Genomic DNA, 26,452 nt, shown 5'->3' on the forward strand with positions numbered 1-26,452 from the left:
TTAAGCGAAGACTTTAAGCTTCAACTATTCATCAATGTTAGGCTTATTTGCGGCTCTACCTTTACGGGTCATTAAAGAGGTAAAATATAAATCTGCCAAAAAAAAAAAAGGGTAAAATATATGATGTCAGTAAATAGTGTTTCTTACGATTCTGCAGACCACAAATATAAAATAACAAAATTTAGTTGCATAGGAATTGATAAACGAGCTAGCAGTTCCTGAAACGATTTCAATGAGACTTCAATTCGCAACTTGTATTTTTGGATCATTGTGCTACTGTTCGCTCATGCCAGCGTTATAAGTCCCACCTGAAAGCAGAGTTGTTCCTACTAATGATCGGCCAGTAGGTTAGAGGCCACCCCTAACCTAAAACTCAGATAAGTCCAAACTTGACTCAATCTGGTCCCCACACAATAGTTGAAAATTTTGAAATCTTACAAAAGTGTGAACTTTTTAGCAGTTCTGATATGCTGCTGCTTTTCATCATATTTATTTGTTCATTTGGGATAAACTACACTTTCAGTCCTCCATATTTAGGTCGGATTTTTGATAAATCCCTTAAATTCTAAAATTATATTCAGCTCATCTAACTTGATGGATATGTTAAAATTCTATCAATAGTGGAAATCTTTCACTAGAGTGATGGTACGTGGAACTTCTGCTTTGTAATAAGAGCTGCAACCTTACCCAGTGCAGGGTATTTCAGATCTTTTTTCCTCAAACTTTCATCCACACTACTCATTGTAATCTGATCAAATATTTGAGCCTTATTGTTCTCTCTGTCAACACATACATCTTGGCCTTCTTCATACTTTTGCTCTTCTTTTCATAATAACTTAAGCAAGTCACGAATGTTCATTGGATTTCCTCTTTATTGGTTTCGTTCTTTGGAGCTAAGCTCGAACCTCGTGTCACCGATCGGCGGAGTTCTTCCTGGAGCATCATCTTTTACTAAATCCCGAGTGCCTCGTCCTAGTTTTAGATAAAGCTCGTGCTCCCATGCAACTGGAGTTTGGAGCCCTATGCTGCACGGCAGGTGTTCGATAAATTTACTTATGTTACCCCCCACCAAAAAAAAAAAAAAACTTTCTTCATGTACCTCCTGTGACTATGACGTTGGCATCGCCCACCGGGCCACCCAACCCGCCGCAGCAGCTGGACCTCACGCTTGGAGATCCTGGACGCTTCTTAACAACACGTGGCGCCCGGGTCCCCCGCTTCCTCCTCCTCGAGAGTTTCGCGCGCGCCACGCGAGACGAATATCCTCCTCCCCTCTCCCGGCATCCGATCTCCCTCCTCTCCCCTCTCACATCGTACTCAACTCTTAGTGAGCGAGACCGCCTTGGCGGCTCCAACCCTGAGAGTGGAGGGCGTCCTCCGCCCTTGAAGCGTGCGCTTCCTCCACTCCCCCACCGATCGCGGCGGCGCCAAAGCTAGCAGTAGCTCTTCGGGCTTCTCCTCTTCCTCCTAAGCTCTTCTCTTCCCCGTCTCCGTGTCGGCGGGCGTTGCGGCAGTCTCCGTCAGGGCTTCTTCCACCCCCTCCACCGACGAAGGACTAACGGTTTTCATCTTATCTCCCCACCGCCCCGCCCACCTGCGCCTCTCTTGTTTGTTTCTTCTGGTCTCTGATTTCTAGTGCTTTTCTTCTTCCAGATCAAATCGGTCCCCACCAAGCCAATCGAAGGTCAGAAGACCGGGACAAGCGGCCTCAGAAACAAGGTTGTTTGTGTGTTTGTGTTTTCGCCCGCTTTGTTTTTGATTTTTCTCAGGATCATCGAGCGTGCGTATCTGAATGGCGTTTCGCTTTTGCCCCTTAGGTTATGGTTTTTCAGCAGGAGAACTATCTTGCGAACTGGATTCAGGTAATGACGATTGATTACGGTGAATTCGGCAATTTGGAAGTTGACGATAGGATCGATGGTTTTTTTAAATGGCAAAGGCGCTATTTAATTCTTTGCCGCCGGAGGACTACGAGGGTGGTGTGTTGGTCTTGGGAGGTGACGGTCGCTTATTTAATCGAGAGGCTGCTTAATTATATTTGCCATTTGCTTGAAATGCTGGTTGTTTGTCGGAAGCTGTCAATCTTTAATCATTCCTCAGTACCTGGACCTTTGCTTGAATCCTAAATTCCTGTTTTTTGGTTTCTGATTGTAGGTTTCTTTTGGTTGTGTTTGATGCATTGCTAAGAATAATTTGAATTACCTGATAATTTGGATTATCTGAAATCTGAATAGATTGTCAGTAATATTGATTATTATATTTGGTACATATCGATAATATTATAGTAAAATTACTGAGAATCTTAATTGACATGTTTGGTATTACAATCAGGTTACTGGTAATATAATATTAAAATTTTAAAATATCTTTATTATTAATTTAATATTTTAAAATATTTATTTAAATTTTTTAATGATAAAAATTATTATATAAAAAAATATTTTAATTAAATAATCAAATTATTTAATTTTTTATTATTTTTTAATACTTATTATTATTATTATTATTATTATTATTATTATTGTTATTACTTTTATTTTTATTTTTATTTTTTTCTCCTTCCTTCTCCTTCCCCTGCATGCCACACCCTGATCCCCCCTCTCTCAGCCGTCTAGCACCGCCCCTGACCGTCCATGCCTCCTCCTACCCTTCCACACCGCCCCCTGACCCCAGCGAACCCGCACCCCACAGCCCCCATGGCTGCCTCCATCGTTGCCCTCGCTCACCTGTGCCACCGTCCTCACCCACCCCATCGGAGGCCGAGCCGGTGAAAGAAGGTGGTGAGGGTCAGGAAAGAGATGGCCGGCCGCGGCCGGCTGTCTCCTCTTTTCACGTGCGGTCATCCTCTTGAGATCGTCAGATCTCAATAGATCAGTAGTTTTCTTTTAATTGCCGACAGTGGTGGCCTGTCGATCGGCTAGTTTTCGGTCACCGTTGGTCGGATTTTGTAGAGGATGACACCGGTTTTAGCCCCCCCTCTTTCCGCTGCCTATCATGAAAAAGAAGACCGTGGAATGGGTGGTGGCGACGGGAAGGACGATGGTGAGGGCCACGATGGCAGCGTAGGAGGTGGCCCTACCGCCGGAGGCATGGGTGGTGCCACACGGGGAGGAGGGGAGGAGGGGCATGGGCGAGCGACGGGTCACGCAGCACGGGGAGGGAGAGAGGAGAGGAGGGTAGTTTTGTCCAAAAATTTTATTGCAAGATTACCAAAATAGTGATAATCTGGATAGCCATCCCTCCTCTTGGTAAGATTATATGGTAATTTGGATTAACAATCTAAAATGCATACCAAACGTGGTAATCTAATGGAGCTTATTTAAATTGCCAGCAATCTGGATAGATTGCCAGCTACCAAATGCAACCTTAATGGAATGTGGAGTACAGATAATCATCAAGATTGCTGCAGGGAATAGTGTTGGAAAAATTCTTGTTGGAAAGTAAGTGACTTTCTACCTCGTTAAGATCTAAATTCAAAATCTGAATTAGTTTTACCAGAACATATATAATTTAATGGAGCAACATTTGAAAGTAACAGGTGAAAAGTAATATAATTTATTCTCACTTTGGTTATATGAATTTGAATATTAAACCAGGCCAACATGATGAAAAAATCATTATGATTATCTGCATTATGCACAGTATATATTGCATATAAAAATTTAGACAACAATGGAAAGGATGAAGCTGAGAATATGAGAGACAGGTAAATACCATGCTTCTTACTGGCAACTTAATAGAGCAAGTGTTAGGATGTTGCGGTCGTGCAATGACCAATTTGCAGGGGCATGCACTTTATATAAACAGAAAAGTTTTGTTTTTGTAGTCTAACTCAAAGTACATATACATGGCAATGCATGGCTCTGGATATCCTCTAAACATTGCGGTCTAACTCTAGAGCATATGTTAATATATGCTTTGTCCGGTATTCTGTACTCTTTCTGGATATCCTCTTTCTTGTTTGCATTGTGCTGGTAAAGAGCAAACTGAGGTTTTGTAAGCATCAATATCACCGTAAAATTACAACTTCGGTGTTCTGAGTGTACCTTTAGGTCATGTTCCTTTGCCTAGTTTTTACTAGCTCTTAGGAAAGAGGAACTTAGGAACTCTAGTTTGTACTCCTCAAATCAAATCAATTTTATCAATGGCTTGTGTTCTTTGCTTTGCACCCTTCCAATTTTTTGTCAAATGCTCTCTCTCTATGTATATTTTTTTTTCTTTTTTAAAGTTTGTACAGTACGAGTTCACTTAGTTTCGTTGATTTTTGTATACCAGAGAAGTCAGTGGTGCCATCTGTGGACCACCAACTGTATTATCTTCTAGATGCATTTGCATTGTTATTTGTGGTAGATTTTGATACTGAGGTCATTCCTTTTCAATCTGCAAGGACCTGAGTCACTATGTTTCTAATCCAAGTCTCTGACCAAGGTTCGAAGTTCTTAAAATGGTTAGCTACTGTCCAGGAACAACTTTTACGAGGTCAAAAGATATCAAAATTTTTATTCTATTATAGCTGCTTTTGCTCATTGTGTTATCTGCAGAATGTTATCCAAAAAGTTCTATGACTATAGATGTGTGAATGCTCAATGTTTCTTTTTGAGTTCAAAGAGAGAGCATTAATCTTGGAAGATTTTTACATGTTGGAGCTTGGAACATTCAATTCACTTTCCTTTTTAGCTAACATCCACCAGTTGGGAAGAAGGTCTCATGGTCATCGTATTCTGCATCATGTCTTTCTTTTTTTTTTTTTTTTTTGTGTGTGTGTGTGTGTGTGTGGACAACTGGGAGATTTATAATATAACCTTCGTCATATAATGACTCCATTGAAAAGCTATTTATCTTCCATATATAGATATCATTTATGAGGAGCTTCTTGACGTCACTTACTCTTGGTGATTGGGGCAGCGTTCTCCTTAGCATTATCTTAATCAGTATTTACTGGTACTTGGATAAAATTTCTGAAGTGTTTACACCTAATACAATCTGTTGGTGCAGATCAATTCATGATTGCCAAGTCAAGTTATGGCTTGTAATGAAACTGGAAGCCCTGTCTGCCTCATCTGTTGATTGTGGTACCTTGTACCTGGAGACAGGGAAATCGAACTGCTGATTGTTTTGTTAAGACTTAGCCACTGAGTTTCAAGGATGAGCTACTTCTTCAAATTAATCATAATGGTTCACTATGCTCTGACCTCAGTTATAGCTGAGGAAGATGGACGGCACAAAGTAACACAATGATCAGGCTATCTGTGAGGCCTGGCCCAAGCAACGAATCCAAAGACCAAAACAAAAAAAAAAAAAAAAGAAAGGAAAACAGGGGAGAAGACTCCCGAACGGAGTCTTCTTCCTCCTCTCGCCGGCTCCCAATCGGAGTCGGAAACGATCTCCCTCCGGTCCTATTTAAGGAGAAGATCCCTCCTCTCTCCTTTCCACCGAAAATCCTAAGCTCAAACGGCGGCAATCGTCGGAGATTCCTCACGGAGATCCGTCACTGTGCCGTCCAATTTCTCGCCGGAAAAACCTCGCCGGCGTCGGAGGTAAGCTTCCTCCCCTTCCTCTCTCCTCCCCCTTCCTTCCCGTGCCGATGTGCACGCTCGCCGGCGACCGAAGTCGCCGGATTTTATTACGGAAAAATCTTCTTTTTTTGCCATTTTTCCATCGCCGGTGGTCACCGTCGACCACCGGTTTGGCCTCCTCTTACCGCGGATTGCCTCTCCTCTTGCCGACGGCAGTCTCACACCGACCACGCCGTCGGCCGGCCGCCCAACGAGGGGACCTTAAGGTCCCCTGTTACAGCCCAAAATAAGCCCACGGGAGAAGAAGAAAAGAAGAAGAAGAAGAAGAAGGAAAAGAAAAAGAAAAAGAAAAGAAGAAGGAAAAGAAAAGAAAAAAAAGAAAAGAAAAAGAAGAAAAAGAAAAGAAAAAGAAAAGGGAAAAGGAAAAAAAAAAAAGAAAGAAGAAAAATAAAATAATAATAATATAATAATAATAAATAGGATTTTCTCTCCTCTCTCTTCCATGAAGAAAAAGAAAAAAAAAAAGAGAGAAAGAAAGAAAAGAAGAAAGAGAAAAATAAAATTAATTAATAAATAATGAGATAAATAATAAAATATGAGAAAGAGAGTTTCTCTCTCTTCCCTCTCTCTCTTCAGCTTGAATTAGTATTTTTCTCTCTCTAGAATTAGATTTTCTCTCTCTACTTTCTCTCTCTAGAATCCTCTCTCTAGATTATTTCTCTCTCCTAAGATTTTAGAATTTTGAGAAGAATGATGATGAATTTAAATGATTCTCGTAATGGATTTTTGATCTGTGATCGTCGGACGATACACCAACATCCACTTTGATCAGATCAGGTATTTTTAGATTTTATTTCTCATGATCTTATTTAATTATCCACATGATAATTTTAGCATGATTTGATCTGATCGATCAGAATTTGTTAAATCATATTGTCTGAAGAATTCAAGATGAGTTTTCTCTCTCTAGAATTTTTCTCTCTAGAATTTTCTCTCTCTAAAATATTCTCTCTCTTGATTGATTCTCTCTCTAAAAAAGGTTAGTGAATGAAGAAATTTCTTTTAATAAGTCTGATCTGATTCTAATGAAGAATCCTGATCCATGATTGTCAGACAGCGTACTGGCACCCACCTTAATCAGACCATGAATCTTTAGATTTTATTATCCATGATTTCGATCTAGCCATGACTTGATTTGATCATGATTGATTTCACCAATTGAGATATTGGACCAATCGTAATGTTGGATTGTGTCACTTGATCAATTCGAATTGTACCTCATGAATTCTCTCTCCTCTGATTTTCTCTCTCCACTTGATTTTATGAAATCGATGAAGAAACCTCAATCCTATCACTTCAAATCTGATTTGATCTGATAGTCAAACTTTGGATCATTTAGGTCCTAATTAGATTTTGATTAGATAAAATTAGATGATCGGACCCAATCTAAACCGTTGAAATATGGTATTCGTATTCTTTCTAATTATTGAAATTGACTCTGTATAGGATTGTGGATGTTTGATCATGGGATATCGTGATATGATCTACGAACATAATTTTTGGAAGAAAATTTATAGAATTATGTGGATTTATTGGAATATGTTTGAGGTAAGTAGTGTTTACTTTTACTGAATTTATCTGGTAAATTATGAATTAAATAAATTTATGCATGCTTGCGATTGAAATTATTTATTGAAATAATTGTTGAAAATTATTTATGATGAAAGTTAATTGTAGAAAATTATTTATGATTGAAGTTATTTGTTGAGCAATTATTATGATGATATATGATCTCAAAGAATGTTATAATTGATTTGACTCGAATATCAATTAATTTTATTATTCTTGAAAATAATATATAAATTGGAAGACAATATGAAATTGACAACCTGACTGTGTTGAGGACCCCGCCAATGGGGGCATATACATTGGCAATTGACTGTCCTGAGGATTTATGTCGCCAGTGAGACCAGCGACATGTCGCCAGATAGACCAGCGACAAAACCGCCAGTTAGACCAGCGGTTCCAAAGGACTTGGCTGCCAGATGATTCGCAGCCCACCGCAAGCAGATACGCGGTATTATGACCCTGCCACAGGGATAATGTGGTCATAGTCATGGTTGGTAAGAAGAATTTAAGAAATTGATGAATTTAAGAAGAAAAGCATAATTGGAAATTATGATGAATTGACTTTTATATGATTGATAGTATGATTATGATTTCATGAAATTACATATTGATTTATGATGCATAGTATTATTTGCCTGATTATTCAGTTAAAGGTATACACTGCTTATTGGGCTATTTAGCTCATGATAAGTTTTATGTTTTTCTTACAGATCCGAAAAATTAGCATGATGCGGGTTTTCGGTTGGGAGAGCGATTAGAGATGGAGTTAACTCATTGATTTAGGATTTTTCTCAGAATTGATTCAAGACTTTTAGTTTTGTTTTAGTGTTGACTTTGTCAGACAGTTACTTTCTTTTGAACACTAAGTTTTGATTTGTTATTTGAATTAAGATTTGATTATTGAATAAAAAAAAAATTTATTTAACTGTTTGTGAAGATATCATGATGAGATGCCTTGCATGCTTATGGGAAAAGTATTCTATAAGTATGCGGCGGTTGCAATGACCCTCGATTCAAATCTCGGGTCGGGGGCGTGACAATTAATATGGTATCAGAGCATAAGTGGATGAATTATGAAACATAGAATCAGATATAGAATGGGTGTTAGTGGATAGACACCAGGGACATTATAGTGTAGATCTTTGATGATTGTAGTGGGAGAAATATTTAAAAATTTTGGTTAAACATTGAGATTATGTATAAAAAGATCGCAAGAGATTATGACATATGGAGTTTGAAATATGATGGATAATCTGTAGATTATGATATGATTAGTTAGATCTTGATCGAAAGTAATCACAAAAGGATTGACATAAAATTTTATTGTGCATTATGGTTATTCAAGTGAATCGTAAGTTCAAATTCGATGTGAGAATAATACTATGATATTACTTCTAGTTGAGAAGTTGACTATTATTGGCAAGATAAAGATTTGATAATAAAATGTTGTTCCAGAATAGGCTAAGAAAGTTTTTATTTTATTTTATGGTGCTTGATTGGAATATTTATCGAAAGTAAACTTGGTATGTGGATCATATATAAAGTGACATATTAGGATGAAGGCGTATTTGGAGATATTGCAAAGAAGCCTATTTTTTTTATTGATGAAATTGATTTTGAGATTGTAGAATATTCATCGTACTGGAATCTTTAATCATCATCCTTAGATCTAAATAATGGATCTTAGTATGTCTCTTGGAGACTACATGATGTGTATGAAATTTTAATTTAAAGACTTCGTATCTAAGTTGATCAAGAGATTTTCTGATATTATTGTTGAGGTTGTTAATAAAAAATTGATATCTTCAGATTAAGATAAAAGATCTGATTTATATTTATCTCAGATTAAGAGATCCATGTGAATTTACAATTTAAAAATTTTGGATTTAGGAATTGATATGGAGTTCCTTTGCTTTTGTTAATGAGATCCCTATTTGAATCTACTATTAAATGGAGATTTGAATTTTTTTGAAGCCTGTATGATTGTTATGAAAGGATATTTAATAAATATTGAAGATCCTGATGATAGAAATTTTAGAAAAAAAAAAAATAAATATTAATGATTTGAAATTCATATATATTCTGATTATGTCCAAATTTGGTGGAGCATCGAAGGATTTTCTCGTTGATTTGACTTATCAAGATTTTTGGTTTGAAAATTATCGAATTGAAGTGATATGAGAATTAAGATTTGATTCATATTGATTATAGTAAATCTATATGATGGTTTAAATATGATATTGGACTCAAGGGTTAATCAAGATTATTGTACACCAGTAAAAGTATGAATGAGAATCGAAAGTTAATCTTTGACTTCAATTGAAATTTAAAATTTTAGATCTTTTCTATTGATAAGATAAAGAAATAATCTGATCAAAATTTTTTTGGTGAAGCTAAAAAATTTTGATTGTTAGATCAGAGTGCGCAGCGGAAGCATGGTAATCTGGACTACTTTGAGTAAGTCAAGAATGTTGATTCTTTGAGTCAAAGAATTATGATAAATGATATGGTTTGATACAAAAAATTTATTGATATTAGAAAGAATAATATTTTAAAATTTTAAATTATTTTAGATATCCTAATGTGATTTTTAAAAGTAGAGCTTCCATCTACTATGCTACAAAAATAATTAGCATCCTAATTCTAGGATGAGTGGATCTTTGATTTTAGATTTAGAATATTTAGAGATAAATTTTTTTCTATCCTAGAATTAAATTTTATAATTCTCTAATTACTAGGAAGAACTTGAGATTGTTTATCGAATGATGATTTTGATCTTAGATTATTATACTCAAATATTTATCTCCAGGGTATAATGAAATTTGAAGTTAGAATTCTTTTGATCATTATTATTTCTCTGACTGAATGGAAAAGATTGAGGTTATCTATTGATATTGACGATTGTTCTACAAAAGATGGATTAGAGTTATTTATAATTTAATTTGATAATGAATTGATTAATTAAGAGTTGTTAATGTTTAGATAAAGAAAATTGATATACTTACTTAGAATAGAGACATTGATTTTGATTATAAGAAAAATATAGTTTTGATTTAGATCAATTTTTGAGTTATTGATTTTTATTATGGAATGACTTAATGATAAAATTTGCTTCAAAAATTAGAATATTTAAAGAGTTTGAGGGTTTGAGTAAGAAAATTTTGATGACTAGAAAATAGTGATATTGATTCAATCAACAATGGTGATACTGATCTTTATGAAATGACTTAATGATGAAGCTGCATCGAGAATTAAATATCAAAAGTTCGGAAATGAGATTGAAATGATAAATTTTCAATCTTTGAAAGTATGAATAAGAAGAAATATTTTTGAATTTTGATTAATTGGGATGTCATCATATGATTCATAGAAGTATGTTTTTCCTATCTTATGATGGGTTGGAATTAAGAGTGGTTAATATTTTGAAATAAATAAATAAATAAATGAATGATGATGAATGAAGTTCTTATGCAAGAATAGAGACATTGACCTTCTTTTATTCACAAGAGATAGATTTGATTTGAGTCATGAGATATTGAACATTATTTTACAGAAAATGAGATCATAATTTTGAAATCTTGAAATATTGAAAATCTTTGAGATGTTGATCTTGATAAATAAGAAAATGGATGGTTTCGTTCAGATCGATATTTGATGTACCGATTTTTTTCTTATGAAATGATTTAAGAATGAATTTATATCAAGAATTAAAATATTTGTGGATGAGATTCAAATAAGAAACTATGAAGACTCAAGCAAGGAAAAATTTTGAGGACGAAATTTTTTTTAGAGGGGAAGAATGTGAGGCCTGGCCCAAGCAACGAATCCAAAGACCAAAACAAAAAAAAAAAAAAAAAGAAAGGAAAACAGGGGAGAAGACTCCCGAACGGAGTCTTCTTCCTCCTCTCGCCGGCTCCCAATCGGAGTCGGAAACGATCTCCCTCCGGTCCTATTTAAGGAGAAGATCCCTCCTCTCTCCTTTCCACCGAAAATCCTAAGCTCAAACGGCGGCAATCGTCGGAGATTCCTCACGGAGATCCGTCACTGTGCCGTCCAATTTCTCGCCGGAAAAACCTCGCCGGCGTCGGAGGTAAGCTTCCTCCCCTTCCTCTCTCCTCCCCCTTCCTTCCCGTGCCGATGTGCACGCTCGCCGGCGACCGAAGTCGCCGGATTTTATTACGGAAAAATCTTCTTTTTTTGCCATTTTTCCATCGCCGGTGGTCACCGTCGACCACCGGTTTGGCCTCCTCTTACCGCGGATTGCCTCTCCTCTTGCCGACGGCAGTCTCACACCGACCACGCCGTCGGCCGGCCGCCCAACGAGGGGACCTTAAGGTCCCCTGTTACAGCCCAAAATAAGCCCACGGGAGAAGAAGAAAAGAAGAAGAAGAAGAAGAAGGAAAAGAAAAAGAAAAAGAAAAGAAGAAGGAAAAGAAAAGAAAAAAAAGAAAAGAAAAAGAAGAAAAAGAAAAGAAAAAGAAAAGGGAAAAGGAAAAAAAAAAAGAAAGAAGAAAAATAAAATAATAATAATATAATAATAATAAATAGGATTTTCTCTCCTCTCTCTTCCATGAAGAAAAAGAAAAAAAAAAAGAGAGAAAGAAAGAAAAGAAGAAAGAGAAAAATAAAATTAATTAATAAATAATGAGATAAATAATAAAATATGAGAAAGAGAGTTTCTCTCTCTTCCCTCTCTCTCTTCAGCTTGAATTAGTATTTTTCTCTCTCTAGAATTAGATTTTCTCTCTCTACTTTCTCTCTCTAGAATCCTCTCTCTAGATTATTTCTCTCTCCTAAGATTTTAGAATTTTGAGAAGAATGATGATGAATTTAAATGATTCTCGTAATGGATTTTTGATCTGTGATCGTCGGACGATACACCAACATCCACTTTGATCAGATCAGGTATTTTTAGATTTTATTTCTCATGATCTTATTTAATTATCCACATGATAATTTTAGCATGATTTGATCTGATCGATCAGAATTTGTTAAATCATATTGTCTGAAGAATTCAAGATGAGTTTTCTCTCTCTAGAATTTTTTCTCTCTAGAATTTTCTCTCTCTAAAATATTCTCTCTCTTGATTGATTCTCTCTCTAAAAAAGGTTAGTGAATGAAGAAATTTCTTTTAATAAGTCTGATCTGATTCTAATGAAGAATCCTGATCCATAATTGTCAGACAGCGTACTGGCACCCACCTTAATCAGACCATGAATCTTTAGATTTTATTATCCATGATTTCGATCTAGCCATGACTTGATTTGATCATGATTGATTTCACCAATTGAGATATTGGACCAATCGTAATGTTGGATTGTGTCACTTGATCAATTCGAATTGTACCTCATGAATTCTCTCTCCTCTGATTTTCTCTCTCCACTTGATTTTATGAAATCGATGAAGAAACCTCAATCCTATCACTTCAAATCTGATTTGATCTGATAGTCAAACTTTGGATCATTTAGGTCCTAATTAGATTTTGATTAGATAAAATTAGATGATCGGACCCAATCTAAACCGTTGAAATATGGTATTCGTATTCTTTCTAATTATTGAAATTGACTCTGTATAGGATTGTGGATGTTTGATCATGGGATATCGTGATATGATCTACGAACATAATTTTTGGAAGAAAATTTATAGAATTATGTGGATTTATTGGAATATGTTTGAGGTAAGTAGTGTTTACTTTTACTGAATTTATCTGGTAAATTATGAATTAAATAAATTTATGCATGCTTGCGATTGAAATTATTTATTGAAATAATTGTTGAAAATTATTTATGATGAAAGTTAATTGTAGAAAATTATTTATGATTGAAGTTATTTGTTGAGCAATTATTATGATGATATATGATCTCAAAGAATGTTATAATTGATTTGACTCGAATATCAATTAATTTTATTATTCTTGAAAATAATATATAAATTGGAAGACAATATGAAATTGACAACCTGACTGTGTTGAGGACCCCGCCAATGGGGGCATATACATTGGCAATTGACTGTCCTGAGGATTTATGTCGCCAGTGAGACCAGCGACATGTCGCCAGATAGACCAGCGACAAAACCGCCAGTTAGACCAGCGGTTCCAAAGGACTTGGCTGCCAGATGATTCGCAGCCCACCGCAAGCAGATACGCGGTATTATGACCCTGCCACAGGGATAATGTGGTCATAGTCATGGTTGGTAAGAAGAATTTAAGAAATTGATGAATTTAAGAAGAAAAGCATAATTGGAAATTATGATGAATTGACTTTTATATGATTGATAGTATGATTATGATTTCATGAAATTACATATTGATTTATGATGCATAGTATTATTTGCCTGATTATTCAGTTAAAGGTATACACTGCTTATTGGGCTATTTAGCTCATGATAAGTTTTATGTTTTTCTTACAGATCCGAAAAATTAGCATGATGCGGGTTTTCGGTTGGGAGAGCGATTAGAGATGGAGTTAACTCATTGATTTAGGATTTTTCTCAGAATTGATTCAAGACTTTTAGTTTTGTTTTAGTGTTGACTTTGTCAGACAGTTACTTTCTTTTGAACACTAAGTTTTGATTTGTTATTTGAATTAAGATTTGATTATTGAATAAAAAAAAAATTTATTTAACTGTTTGTGAAGATATCATGATGAGATGCCTTGCATGCTTATGGGAAAAGTATTCTATAAGTATGCGGCGGTTGCAATGACCCTCGATTCAAATCTCGGGTCGGGGGCGTGACACTATCACACTACTTATTTAAGAGTAGATGAAAATTTGCCTTCAAAAATGAACATATTTACCTCCTAAGGGATACAAGGTGTGAAGAATGTTCTACAATATGACTTGCTTCTAGGAGTCATCATGTTATGGAAAAGTGATTCGTCAAGAAATGAAATTATTTTCACATGAAGTGCTTCAAGAATTCATTATTCAACAATTCCAATGACTCCAACAGTGTAAATATGTTGGTTTTTTGTTGAGATTTCCATGAGAAATTCTCACATCTGTAATATGGTGATGTATGGAGAACATATTTCAATCTAATAATATTCATCATTCTTGGTAGATCATTACAATTGTTAAACAGCCCTCATGGAATTTCTTTCAAGAGGAAGAGCTGCATTGTTAAGCTTGGTATTCCTCATGCATGTAGAGAAAGGAAATGATGTTATATTTTCTCAAAATTGTGGCTGATAGCTTCAAGTGGCTTTGGGGAGTATTACCTTTACAACAACATGTATCTAGTATTGTATAATTTTTTCTTCTGGTTATAAAAATAAATGAAAAATCTTCATAGCTATGCCTTGGATTAAATTTTGTTTCCTGTCATTTTTTACGATGTTCTTCACTCAAGGAATTAATGATATAAAATAATGTAAAAACAATGTGGAGATGTATATGCAACAGTGCCATGTTAGCCTTAAGAATCACAGCAGACCAACAAATAGGCCCGTGTCATGGCTCAATTTTATATAATACATGGAGGCCCTATGCACTTCTAATGTTACTCCTCATGTTTTAGGAGATGTATAGAAATACCAGTTTAGAAGCTAACAGTAGCAATACTCAATTTTAAATACCATGGCATTTTCATTTTCCCTCTTTTATTTTCTGTTGCCAACAACAATGTGACTATAATGGTAAAGAACTTTTGATGTTGTTTGCGCCCTTTTGAATTTCTTCACAGGATGGTAGTTTTTTCAGAGTTACACAATTCCAAAAAGCTGAAATCTGAATACAGAATCTTCTACTGGCAGGGATGGTCTTATGTCAACTCCAGCTGTTTCTGCTGTAATTCATAAGCGACAGGTATGTGTATCTCTGCATTTATATACTTTTTGCATCATGATTGTATCTTAGACTGTCTTGTTGCCTTTGCTAAACTACATTTATTGACAGGCCAATGGTGGTTTTATAATGAGTGTAAGCCATAATCCTGGTGGACCAGGTTATGATTGGGGCATTAAGGTGAAATTTGTTGCCACAATGCACTATTATCTTCCTTTGATTTTGTTTCGAGAGAGACATTCGGTAAAAGATCTGATGGCCTTTGATTTAAATTCACAAAAATGGTGTGACTATAAACTGGAATGTCCTTCTGTCCCATATGTTTTTGTTTTGATTGGCAGCAATCTTGATTTAGTTTTAAATCCTTTGCAGAACAACTTGCTCCATCAACATGGAAATTTAAACTTTGAATAGTCAACCAAGCGAAACAGCTATTCTTTTGAGTGAATCTCTCTCTATCTAGTCATCCAGATTTTTTTGTGGTGCTGAATGATATGCTATCTCATAATAAATTGATTAGCATATTTAATTATGTATTGCTATGGTTTCTGTCGTAGAGTGAATGTTATCGTTAATTGTAGAAATGAAACAGTCCAACAGGAACTTTTATGTGATTTGATAGCTTAGTCATGACTATCAGGTTACTAAGTTTCATGCAAAGTTAAGATTGCCAATATTCAATAAAACCTGTCTACAGTGTCAATCAATATAACAAACATTTTTGGTCAACAGAATAATGATTCTGGTGGCTGCATTTGTTCAAATAATCAATATGGATAAAAGAAAATGTGAAAAAGTCATCTTCTTGAACACTTTGATAGATAATAATTTATAATTGTTCAAGTATAGGCTCACATTTGGATGCATAAAAAAGGTGGAAGATCCAGTTCATCATATTAGGCTGGCTGATACCAGAGTCATTGTATTGTAGTATAACAGTAAAGGGTACTACACAGACATTGCTCTTTCAGAGAGAAATTGTGCTGCACATAAAACACGTATTGTAACAGCTATATTGGGTGCGTCTCCCTCCCCTCCTTCCCTTTTTCTAGGCTTGTACCTTGAGTGACCAAATGACCTGCTGGATCAGATGCTGCTGCAATTTTGCACTCTCTTAGTTCATCCTGGCGTTGTTTGTCCTTTTGAATTATTTGTCTCTTCAAATTCTCTAAACCTAGCATTTTCAGTACTTATTTGGTTGTTTATTCACATGCCTTCAATTTGTAAACTTTATTCTATGTTATAGTTTCACTATGTTTGACAGACAACTGCAAATCCTTGGAAAAGACTGGATGGTTATTTTTATGGACTTTAAAATTTAGCTAATTCTCAAAAAGAATGTCATGTTAGCTACTCTTCACAATCTTTTTGTATTTGAAATCTGTTAACATTTGTAACTGCAGATTTCCGAAATAAAAATAGCAGATATTCCAGATATTGACCTCTCCTGTCTAGGAGTTACAAACTATGGTGACTTCAGCGTAGAGGTGATCGATCCTGTTTCTGATTACTTGGAGTTAATGGAGGTAAGAATAAAGATACGAAGTCCTCTGTAATGTTCAACAAGTTATCTTATCCTCTAAACAATTGTAATTTTTAAATTCCTTTTTTACAGTATGTTTTTTATTTTCAACTCATCAAGGGTCTTCTTTCTTGACCTGATTTCAGGTATATGCTATCCATATTAAACTCTATAGAGCCCAATTTTCAATAATATGATGAACAGAATTTTGTGTAATGATATATTTCACCTCAATTTTCTTATTGATATACCTGCTAGAAGCATACATGGCACTTGATGCTACTTGTATGAGTCAAAGACATGATAGATAGACTTGTAAATTGTCTGCCATGTCTGCTGTACATAGCAAAGAAAGTTACTTGCATGACTTATGGAGATGAAAGATAGATTTGTGCATGGTGTTCCATTACTACCACATCCTCTGCTGCTTCTTTTTCTTCATCCATTTGGACCTTCTTTTGCCCCTACTTTCATGACTTTCATCATGATTTATCATAGCCAATTGTGGCCTTTTGTTCTTACATTGTCATTTAATATTTATTGCTTAATTTTATTGTTAATATGATCGAAAGGAAAGAAGTTGTTTTATAGATTTTACTTTCTTCTGTGGTGTTGCTTTCTTGTTCTTCTTACATGCTATGAAGGCGTGTGACTATTTGGGAATAACTGTAATTACATTCAATCCCTTTCTGTCGGACTTCCTTTATCTTTTTCTTATAAATTAATGTTCTTTTGTCACAAAATGGACCATCATGTTATTCATGTCAATTGTAATGATCTTGTTATTGTATGGTTGCTATATAAAGTGGTCTTTATTTCTTCTCTTCATGTTTGCTTCAGTTAGATTATATATCGTTTGAATGCTTACTTGAGCTAGCTAATGCTTTCTGCATCTCTGAGGATTTAATATGGAATAGGTCATTCACATTGATAGTGTCTCCAAGTTTCATGATCATTATCTTAAGGCATCCTTCCTAAGCATATCATGTGGACTAACAGAATTTTTTGTTGATGAGACAAACAACACTATTCCTAAGACTGACCAGATGCATGATATAAGACAATCTCAAATTCACTCCCAAGTTGAAAGAAGGAAAATCAGATTTCAAATTTCTTCTTTCAACCTAACACAAAGACATCAGCAAGCTGATTTCAAATTTCAGGAAAAATGGACAAATATGAAGACTGTGAACTTAGTTTTCCAAGGAATACAAAGGTGACTGTTTAAATAATATATTTAACACAATTTTCCAGGTTTATATTTGATGCCATGCATGCAGTGACTGGTGCATATGCAAAACCTATTTTTATAGATCAACTTGGAGCTAGTCTGGTTTGATATGCATATCCTTTGGAAATATCAGCTGTATGTAGTTACCATTGGTTTTATTCTTTTCTCTAATTTTAGCCTTGTCTTGAAGGATTGCATTTGGAATGGAGTGCCTTTAGAAGATCTTGGGCATGGATATCCAGACCCTAATCTCACGTATGGAGGAGAAAAAAAGGTGAAAATCCTGTATTGAGGGTTGTTTATTTTCTGACTTGCTGCTCTGTCCTGACACAGGTATGCTAAAGATCTGGTTAGTATTACGTATGCTGAGAATGCACCTGATTTAGGAGCTGCAAGTGACGGTATGTATAAGATGAGAAAAAGATGAGTAATTGCAAATATGCTATCAAATTTGATTTCTTTAAGATTAAATATGATTCTAAATATATATTGTTAACTATATTTTACTTTCTAATTATAACTCTGAGATTGATTTACATATGGTAACTTAGGTTCTTTCTCTTTTTCTCATACTCAAATGGTATTATATTCTATTGATAACAGTGTGAAAATATGAGGGGTAACTTGATAATTGGCAAAAGTTTATCATTTGTTTGATAGTCACCATGTGTTAAAATAATGACTGTTATAACATTATAACTGTTATAGCAGATTCAGCCGGGATCTATTTTATATACACGTTTAATGGTGTTCAAGAAGCAGCTGTTGGTCTGAATGTTACAGCTGCTGTATAATGCAATCATTATTATAATGGTTAGAGTTAATAGTCCCACCAGAGTGGCTTTGTAAGTTGCTTCCACTATCCATTGACAAATCTACCCCCATGTATTGCACTATATAGTTGTCTATGCATGGGATTGTTTTTGTCATTTGGCGCATGGCACCAGTACCCTAAAGAGCGGAGCAAAATTGTAGGAAAAAAGTTGCCTTGATGGTGTCGGAGAATCAGAGTAAGGGAGGGAGAGGAGAATGAAGGAAGCTTCATTCTATGTGGATCTGGCTGATTCAATGCAGATCAAAGTCATTCCAAGGAAGGTTCATCATCTTGGTACTGGACCTCATATGGTGCTATTCTATTATAATATTAGTATGTGGTATGGTATGAGACAGTGAGGCATATCAAGTGTCGGTATGGTATGAAATTGTATACCGGTTCGGCACTAATATGATACAATACCAATCGGTACGGCAAACTTTGGTTTCAAGCCCAGAAACACCTCTGGGGAAGGTAAATCCATCACCTCTCCCTTTTATTTTATATTTTTGCAGTGTAAATGGTTGGAAAATGCTAAAATTCAGAAAGACCACCAAATTTCTCCATTTGATATTATATTTGGATATATTTAGGTTGGCCGTTGACTTACAATGCCTTATAATCATTTTCACTGTGTTTTTTGCACCATATAACTATTCTACTTTTTAGATAAGATAATAGTCAAAAATAGAAATAAATGTTGGGAAAAAATGGTAGTCTGCTTGCAGCATTAATGTGCACATGCTACAATTGTAAGGCTCAGCTGCAGTAATCATTCAATTTACTGCAATTTTTGGCCTGAAACTAACCCTAAGCCTAATAGCAACTATAGAACAACACACATACATACACATGGAAAAAAAAAAAGTGCTGATGCATGTATCAGCACCATAGACAGTTAGTGCTGGTATGTTACTGTATTGGCACTGTACTGGACCAGTTCCTAACTGATAGAGGTACTGGTGCCGGTACTTTAATCCTTAAGTGCAACCCATTGAAGTTTTTGGGGGTGGACTTATTGATACTATTGTATTATATATGCTGGAAGGCAAATAATGGTTCATGCAAATAGTAAGGATTTATTTTGCAGAACTCTCGACGATTAATAGGATTCCTTTGGATGGTTGAATGGAATTCTTACACAAAAGAGATTATAAAGGTTAGAGAACTAGATGTATGTTGGTTGTTTTGGTTGAAAGTTGCACACTGACAAATTGGTCATGGTCAATATAAATACAAATACAGGATGAAAATGATAAGAAAAGGAAAAATAAAAAACTAAAAAATGATAATAAGAAACATAATGAATTATAAAAACAAAAAAAGACAAGGGCAAAAAAAAAATGCAACCAGTTAATTTTTGTAGTTGTATTTATTGATATAACATATATTTACGTGCATACCTGCAAATCCATGTGTTCTGTCTATCTGATTGCCTTTGGAGTTCTAACATGCCAACCGTGAAAAGAATTAGATATCCATATGTTGAGAACTACTTTGCATGGAAGAACACTTAGGTAGGAAAAGAGCGGTACGGAGCATACTGTACCATACTAGTATGCTGTACTGCCTCATATCAACACTACCATACCATACTGAACCACGTATCGACACTATCATAGGATTTTATTAGTACGGGATCCGGTATCGAGATGGTGAATCTTGTGTCAAACATTGCCAAGGTGACGGGCTATGTTGTGATGATATATTTGATTTTCATCATTCCTCTGTGTTAGAATAACTCATCGTTGACATGTCAATGAATCGTGCAGTACAATCCTCATCGTTATCACATTGCTGCTTTATGTATCTGTCCCTCAAAAATCTTTTTATGACTTTACTGCAATAATGTGTTACAAGAAGGGCCTGTTCTTAAAGTCATGTTGCTTTATATGGCTGTGACAAGTTTTTTATCCACTTTTTTCTTTTTCTCCTTCATTAACCCTGTCATCTACTAGACTTGCTGCTGCTCGGTAATGTCATCTACTAGATTTGAGCAGGGATAAGTTTGGTGGATTATGTTGCTTAATTTTGTAAAATTTCTTAACTTTTAAAGTTATTGTGCTCACATCAATGCCTTATATTGGCATGTGTTTGTGCACTTAGTTTACTTCAATTATGTTTGCTGAGTCATGTACAAAAGTTTCCTGTAAAAAATCTCCAAAATTGACTATGAAAGGAAATTTTAATTGTTTCCCTGGTCTTTAAATCAGGAAACAGTGAACCTTTATGATAGGACAGCATTTTTACATTTTCCAATTCCTGTGGTTCAATCTCTTGCATCTCAATGGATTCAAATCTACTTTGCAGGGCTGTTTTGGCTTGGCTTTCTATCATTGCTTACCAAAACAAGGACGATGGTTGGTGAGAAGTTGGTCTCAGTTGCAGATGTTGCTAAGGAGCACTGGGCAACCTATGGCTGGAACTTCTTTTCTAGATATGATTATGAGGTCTCATTAGTTGTGGAATTCAAGATGCTTAATGATGGTATCTAGTTTGTGTTTCCATTTTATGTTTGTGTCAGCTGCAAGCCATTGCTTATGCCTCTTGCTACACCAATTGCATGCAGTCCGGTACTCAAACAATGATCTGAAGCTGATGCTGCTGTTGTTCAGGAATGTGAAACAGATGGAGCCAGTCAAATGATGGAATATGTGAGGGACGTGGTTTCTAAAGCCCAATCTGGTGGTTCTTTATAATACATCTTCATTTGGCTAATTTGCATTTGAACTTAGATACTTGTGCTTCTGTTGCAGGAAACTATACCCTTAAATTTGCTGATGACTTTAGCCATACTGATCCAGTGAGTTACTCTGCACGGCTTTTAGCTCCTTCCATCTTTGATGGATGCATATTTCGTTTCATTGCTTTTAGGCTCGTTATTTGCAAAAATAAAAGAATTAGAAAAAAAAAATGTTATCATGCTTCTATAGATGCAAATTGTTTAAAATGCAATTAATAATGCATATCAGGTAGATGGCAGTGTAGCATCAAAGCGAGGCCTCCGGTTTGTTTTTGCAAATGGATCAAGGATTATACATCGTTTATCAGTATACATGCTCCACATAATTCAAAAACATCCCAACGTTATCTTCCTCCTTTGTTTCTTTATGAATTTAAAAAAAAAAAAGAATTAGTTGTTCTGCTTCTAAAATGCAATTTATCCCATGTTGCCAGGGCACTCTATCAGCAGGTGCAACGATACGCATTTACATTGAACAGTTTGAGCCTGATGTCTTCAAGCATGAGATGGATGCACAGATAGCATTGAAGCCCTTGATAGGTTTGCAGTTTTTCTGCTATTTTAGTTATTCCACTATATTATTCCTGAAAAAGTTTACTGAATCTTTGTGGTGTCATAGATTTGGCATTATCAATATCAAGGCTAAAGGAGTTAACTGGGATGGAGAAGCCCACAGTTATTACATGAGTCAGTGAAGGGATTCAGGCTTTTGTCAATTTCTTTTTAATATGATGGCAGGTCCATTTTTCCCTAATAAAAAGATCAATGTGCAAGATCAATGCATGTGCGGACTCATTGTGGGCTTCTCGTAGAGGAAGCAGTGTCCATGTAAATGTAAGAGAAGGCACAATATTTTTCATATTACGTAAAAGTAGCTTTTACCCAGTTATCCTCGCCCTATGTGTCCTAACAGTACGATGGGAGAAAATTGAAGGAAGTGCGAAATGCCTATTTCTTCTGTATCATTACTTTGTACCCAGAACGATAGAACACCTGCAATCTTTGGTCTTCTTGTGTTTGGTACCTCGGATTGCTCGAGTGTAATATGTGTACCAATTTGGGCCCTTGGGCTTTGGGGCAAGCTGGAGAGTAACTTGGTTGCTTTGACTGGGTCTGGTGAAAGTTCAGCTGAGCGACTAGGGTTGTCTTCCGAGGTACTGCAGCATTGCTCTTTCTTTAAAGTAGTTCACGTGATCTGACTGTCGCTGAGGTACAGATTACAATTCATGGTGAACTAAATTTTAGAGTGGTTTCCCATTGTTTTTACCGTCGTTATTATTTGGTTGTTACGTAAAATAACGGTTGGTGTTTCATGTTTCTAATATGCTGTCAAGATCGTTATAAAACTTGTATGTCTGTATTACATAAACCTCAAGGGTACGTCCTCACAGGAAAATGATCTTTAACTGCATTCTTAGCTCTCCATAGTGAGATTTACCTTGCAGCTCTCCTTGTGGCATTTACCTTGCATCTCTCCTGCGATCGGAGCTGACGGAGAACCAGGTGATCCAAGTCCACGATCCATCAACCCAAGAGATTACTCCAATGCCCGTGCCTGCTGCACAAATCAGATTGTTTGAGCTAATTGTAGGATTACTGATCCTGTTTTAGTTCAAATTGATTGAGTTATAGTGCTGATATTAGATTGAAAACAGGTTGGATATTAATATATCTATATTCATATTTATTTTATTTTATAAAAATAGATATAAATATAGATGTTAGTCATATACAAAAATTTATATCTGTATTTATTTTTAAAAGATATGAAATTAGTCATACTAATTTCTAAAAATTACACTAATATGAATATCTATAAATAAGGATTGGATGATGTACATATAATACTTCTAGATATTAGAAAATTATAAAATATAAGAAACTGATATTATAGCACTTTATCGCGGTATTAGAAAGATAAATTATATATATATTTATATAATATGAGAGGACTAATGGAATTTACTTGTATTTGATTATATTCTTATTCTGAAATTACTTAAATCGATTTTCATCCACTCCATAGGCTCTATTTCCTATAATTTTTTAAGAAAGTAAAAAAAATCATTAAATTGAGAAGTGGATTTTATTGAAATAATGGATAGATGATCTCCTTTTCTTCTCATGATACTGATTTGTGGAAAGAAAATAAATTTAGGATCTTTTATATTAATAAACAAATGAATCTGTTTTGGAGATTAAAATAGTAAATATATATATATATATATATATATATATATTATATATATATATATATATATATATATTATATATATATATATATATATATATGATGTATTAGTAGTGAAAAGAAAAATTTTAATTTTTATGAAAAAAAAGTAAAATAAATTTTTTTATCATAGATGACAATTCATCATGAATTTCTTTATCTTTTGTGCTACGATCAATATTTCTATAAAAATAAAATAAATAGTGCATCATTCTAGTTAAAAAAAAAAAAGTATGTTCATTAAGATACTGGCTTGGACTATATATAGAATTATTTTTTGAATAATTATCTTTTAAATAAAATTTTAAATAAATATTTGTTTTTTAAAAATAATTATCTATATATGTGATGAAAATATAATTCATATAGATAGCTATTTAATCAGTTGTCATGGAAATGATATGGTTGCCATCACAGCTTACTGGAGGGTAGGAATTGAAAATGTTAGCATGATATATTAAATTTTAAAAAAAAATGACATGTTAAAAAGATTGTTGGATTTGAAAATTATACGACCGAGTTGATCAAAATCTTTAGATAGATAGACCTTCTCCATCAAATAAATTTATTTTTTATTTTATCAAAAAAATAAATTTATCTTTTATCATTAATTTTTATTTTTATTATTTAAATTAGAATTATATATGATGTGATGTTGTTTTCATTCATGATGGAGAGAGAAAATGACTGTTCGGATATAAAATAAATATTATTAATATCGATTATTTAATGTTTGTTATCCAAAAAAAGATGGGCCTCCCTCGCTTCATTGACGTGTGGAGTGGGAAGGAATCCCGTGGGAGCCGAGAAGGATAGTTGATTAGAGCACAGTAGACAGCGCGGGGAATTGGTGTAACTTGGTGTGTTATTCACCGTAGGTTTTGATGCGGTTCAAGCACACGAGGCGACTAACGCACTTAAAATCTCACGCAATATTTTTTCGGAGCGGCACGATGTCCAATGGAAATCTGCCAACGCAAAAGTCTCCCTTTTAGTACATATGGATTAGATATTGATCCCAATGTCCAATGAAAACCGCAAAAACCTCCCATTTAGTACATATAGATTAGACAACAAAAATATAGATAAAAATATAAATATAAATTAAATAATTAAATTTTATATTCATAAAATTAAAAATATTATTAAATAAATAATAAATTAAATTAATAATATATTATTATATTTATATATATTTTTTAAAAATTTATGAATATTATATAAAATTAAATAAATTTATAAATAAAATTAAATACGATCTGATAATTATCTATCCATATTTATATCTAATTTTTTTGATTGATATAAATATAGATATGGATATTACTTGAATGATTTAATTTCTATATGTATCTAGATAGATTCAGATATGAAATAGATCTAGATGGATATTATTTGATTCATCTTCATCCCTGTTGAGTTGGTTGCGGGATTCTAGTTCCAGTAATTAGTTCAGATTCTTTGGCTCTTCAGAATTCAAAACCTTTATTTAAATTGTTTGAGGTAATTGTAGGATTCTGGATCTGGTTATTACCTGGGATTGTTGCACTAATTGCTAGCTTTTAGGTCCCGTAATCAGTCCACACTGTTTCTCGATACCATGACATGGCGAGTAATTAAGCTGAAAAGTGAGCTCCTTCAGAAGAAATTATCAGATAGATTTAGTCTACAATAGATGCTATATACTAAATCAATGAAAAAATAGTTAAAATTCTTCCGAACAACGAAAGAGGTCACCTTACCCCTGACGCATTTCCAAATTACGACTTGAGGAAAGACGGCAACTTTTTCTCCACCGATTCTCATCTTGCGAGGGTGAACTGCGATAAAGCATGGCGTCAATCGAGGACGTCGTAGAGGAAATCTAAGGTCTTCATGGCCAATAGATACACGCATGCGACGCAAGCATGCACAACAACAAACACATGTTTGACTTATTTAAGAAAATATATAATCATTATATTAGTGTTATAGACATCTTCTCTATATTTTTTTTATGAATTACTAATCACCAAAAATAGACTTTTGATTTTGTCGTTGTGTTTTATTATTAAAGCTGCACTCAGTACTAATCTGTACTATAACAGGTTCAAAAATTAATTGGTTCAAAATTAACTCCAATGTGTTAATTCCTTGCTCTATATGTAGCAAATTCAAGTGCTGCATGGAACAAAAACATGGTGTCTTGTATGGTAAAATTAGGTTACAACTTTATTATTAATTAGAAATTGATATTTGAACCATATGGAGATTCGGGGCTTTACCAATAATTTGGTGGTTGGTAGTTGCACTCAATCAACAAACTTTCATCCAAAAACACAGTAGGCTACATGTTGTCATGCTAACTTTCATGATTGGTTGCCAATCGGCTCTATATACTTTTTGCTTGCTGACATGCATCCATTGCAATTCAACTTAAAAGGATTAACGTTCAGATCATTGAATTTTAGCTGACGTGTACCATAGTTATCTCTAATACATTCAAGATAACATAATAATTAGTGACTGATTCTAATATCATTTCAGTCTGAGATCCTCAAATTTCAAAAGATATAGTCTATTTGCACAAATCTCCAGAGAGTTGTACCAAGGCTTGGCAATTCAACCTCATATTTCATTAACGATGAGAGTCAATTTCTTTTCTTGACCTATCCTTTGAATTAAATTTTATATTGTTTATTTATTTATTTATTTTAAAAATAGCTGTTTGGTTTATAGTCCCTTGATTTTATTTGAATATGTAAATATTTAAAAAGTATACTTTATTATGTATTAGTGACTATAACATGAACAGTCACTTATCTTTAAGTTTCATGGTTGTCCATAGTAAATGGTTGCATGCTCAATCACAATATTTTATAGTCTGTCTCCAAGGTGCTATCTTAATTTTGTAAGTATTATATTGGTACAGAACTCTCTCCAACTCTCTTGCTAGTCTGTTTATTTCTCTTTTTATAATCTACAGGTCACATCCACCAATTC

At 34.5% G+C, this 26,452-nt stretch overlaps 1 protein-coding gene across 12 annotated transcripts; it reads left to right on the forward strand.

Annotated features, from left to right (window-relative positions):
• Positions 1-502: 502 nt before the first annotated feature.
• On the forward strand, positions 503-22,205 carry LOC105035847 (phosphoglucomutase, chloroplastic). 12 transcript variants are annotated; one of them, XR_012140811.1, is made up of 14 exons: positions 507-1,561; positions 1,654-1,719; positions 1,818-1,997; positions 14,900-14,951; positions 15,042-15,110; positions 16,334-16,456; positions 17,874-17,938; positions 18,017-18,084; positions 20,808-20,947; positions 21,113-21,151; positions 21,254-21,300; positions 21,470-21,583; positions 21,675-21,780; positions 21,860-21,893. XR_012140811.1 is itself a non-coding variant. In XM_073255931.1 (13 exons), the coding sequence occupies exons 4-12, from the start codon at positions 14,910-14,912 to the stop codon at positions 21,760-21,762; spliced, it is 681 nt and encodes a 226-aa protein (XP_073112032.1). In that variant the 5' UTR covers positions 507-1,561; positions 1,654-1,719; positions 1,818-1,862; positions 14,900-14,909; the 3' UTR covers positions 21,763-21,780; positions 21,860-22,205. The 12 variants fall into 12 exon arrangements, 7 of the variants coding, with proteins under 7 accessions (XP_073112034.1, XP_073112033.1, XP_073112032.1 ...); XR_012140809.1 differs by having other exon boundaries at positions 508-1,561; positions 20,808-20,984; positions 21,067-21,151; XR_012140813.1 differs by having other exon boundaries at positions 508-1,561; positions 20,808-20,984.
• The last annotated feature ends 4,247 nt before the right edge of the window (positions 22,206-26,452 follow it).

This window comes from Elaeis guineensis, chromosome 4 (genome assembly GCF_000442705.2).
Source record: "Elaeis guineensis isolate ETL-2024a chromosome 4, EG11, whole genome shotgun sequence".
Taxonomy (NCBI): domain Eukaryota; kingdom Viridiplantae; phylum Streptophyta; class Magnoliopsida; order Arecales; family Arecaceae; genus Elaeis; species Elaeis guineensis.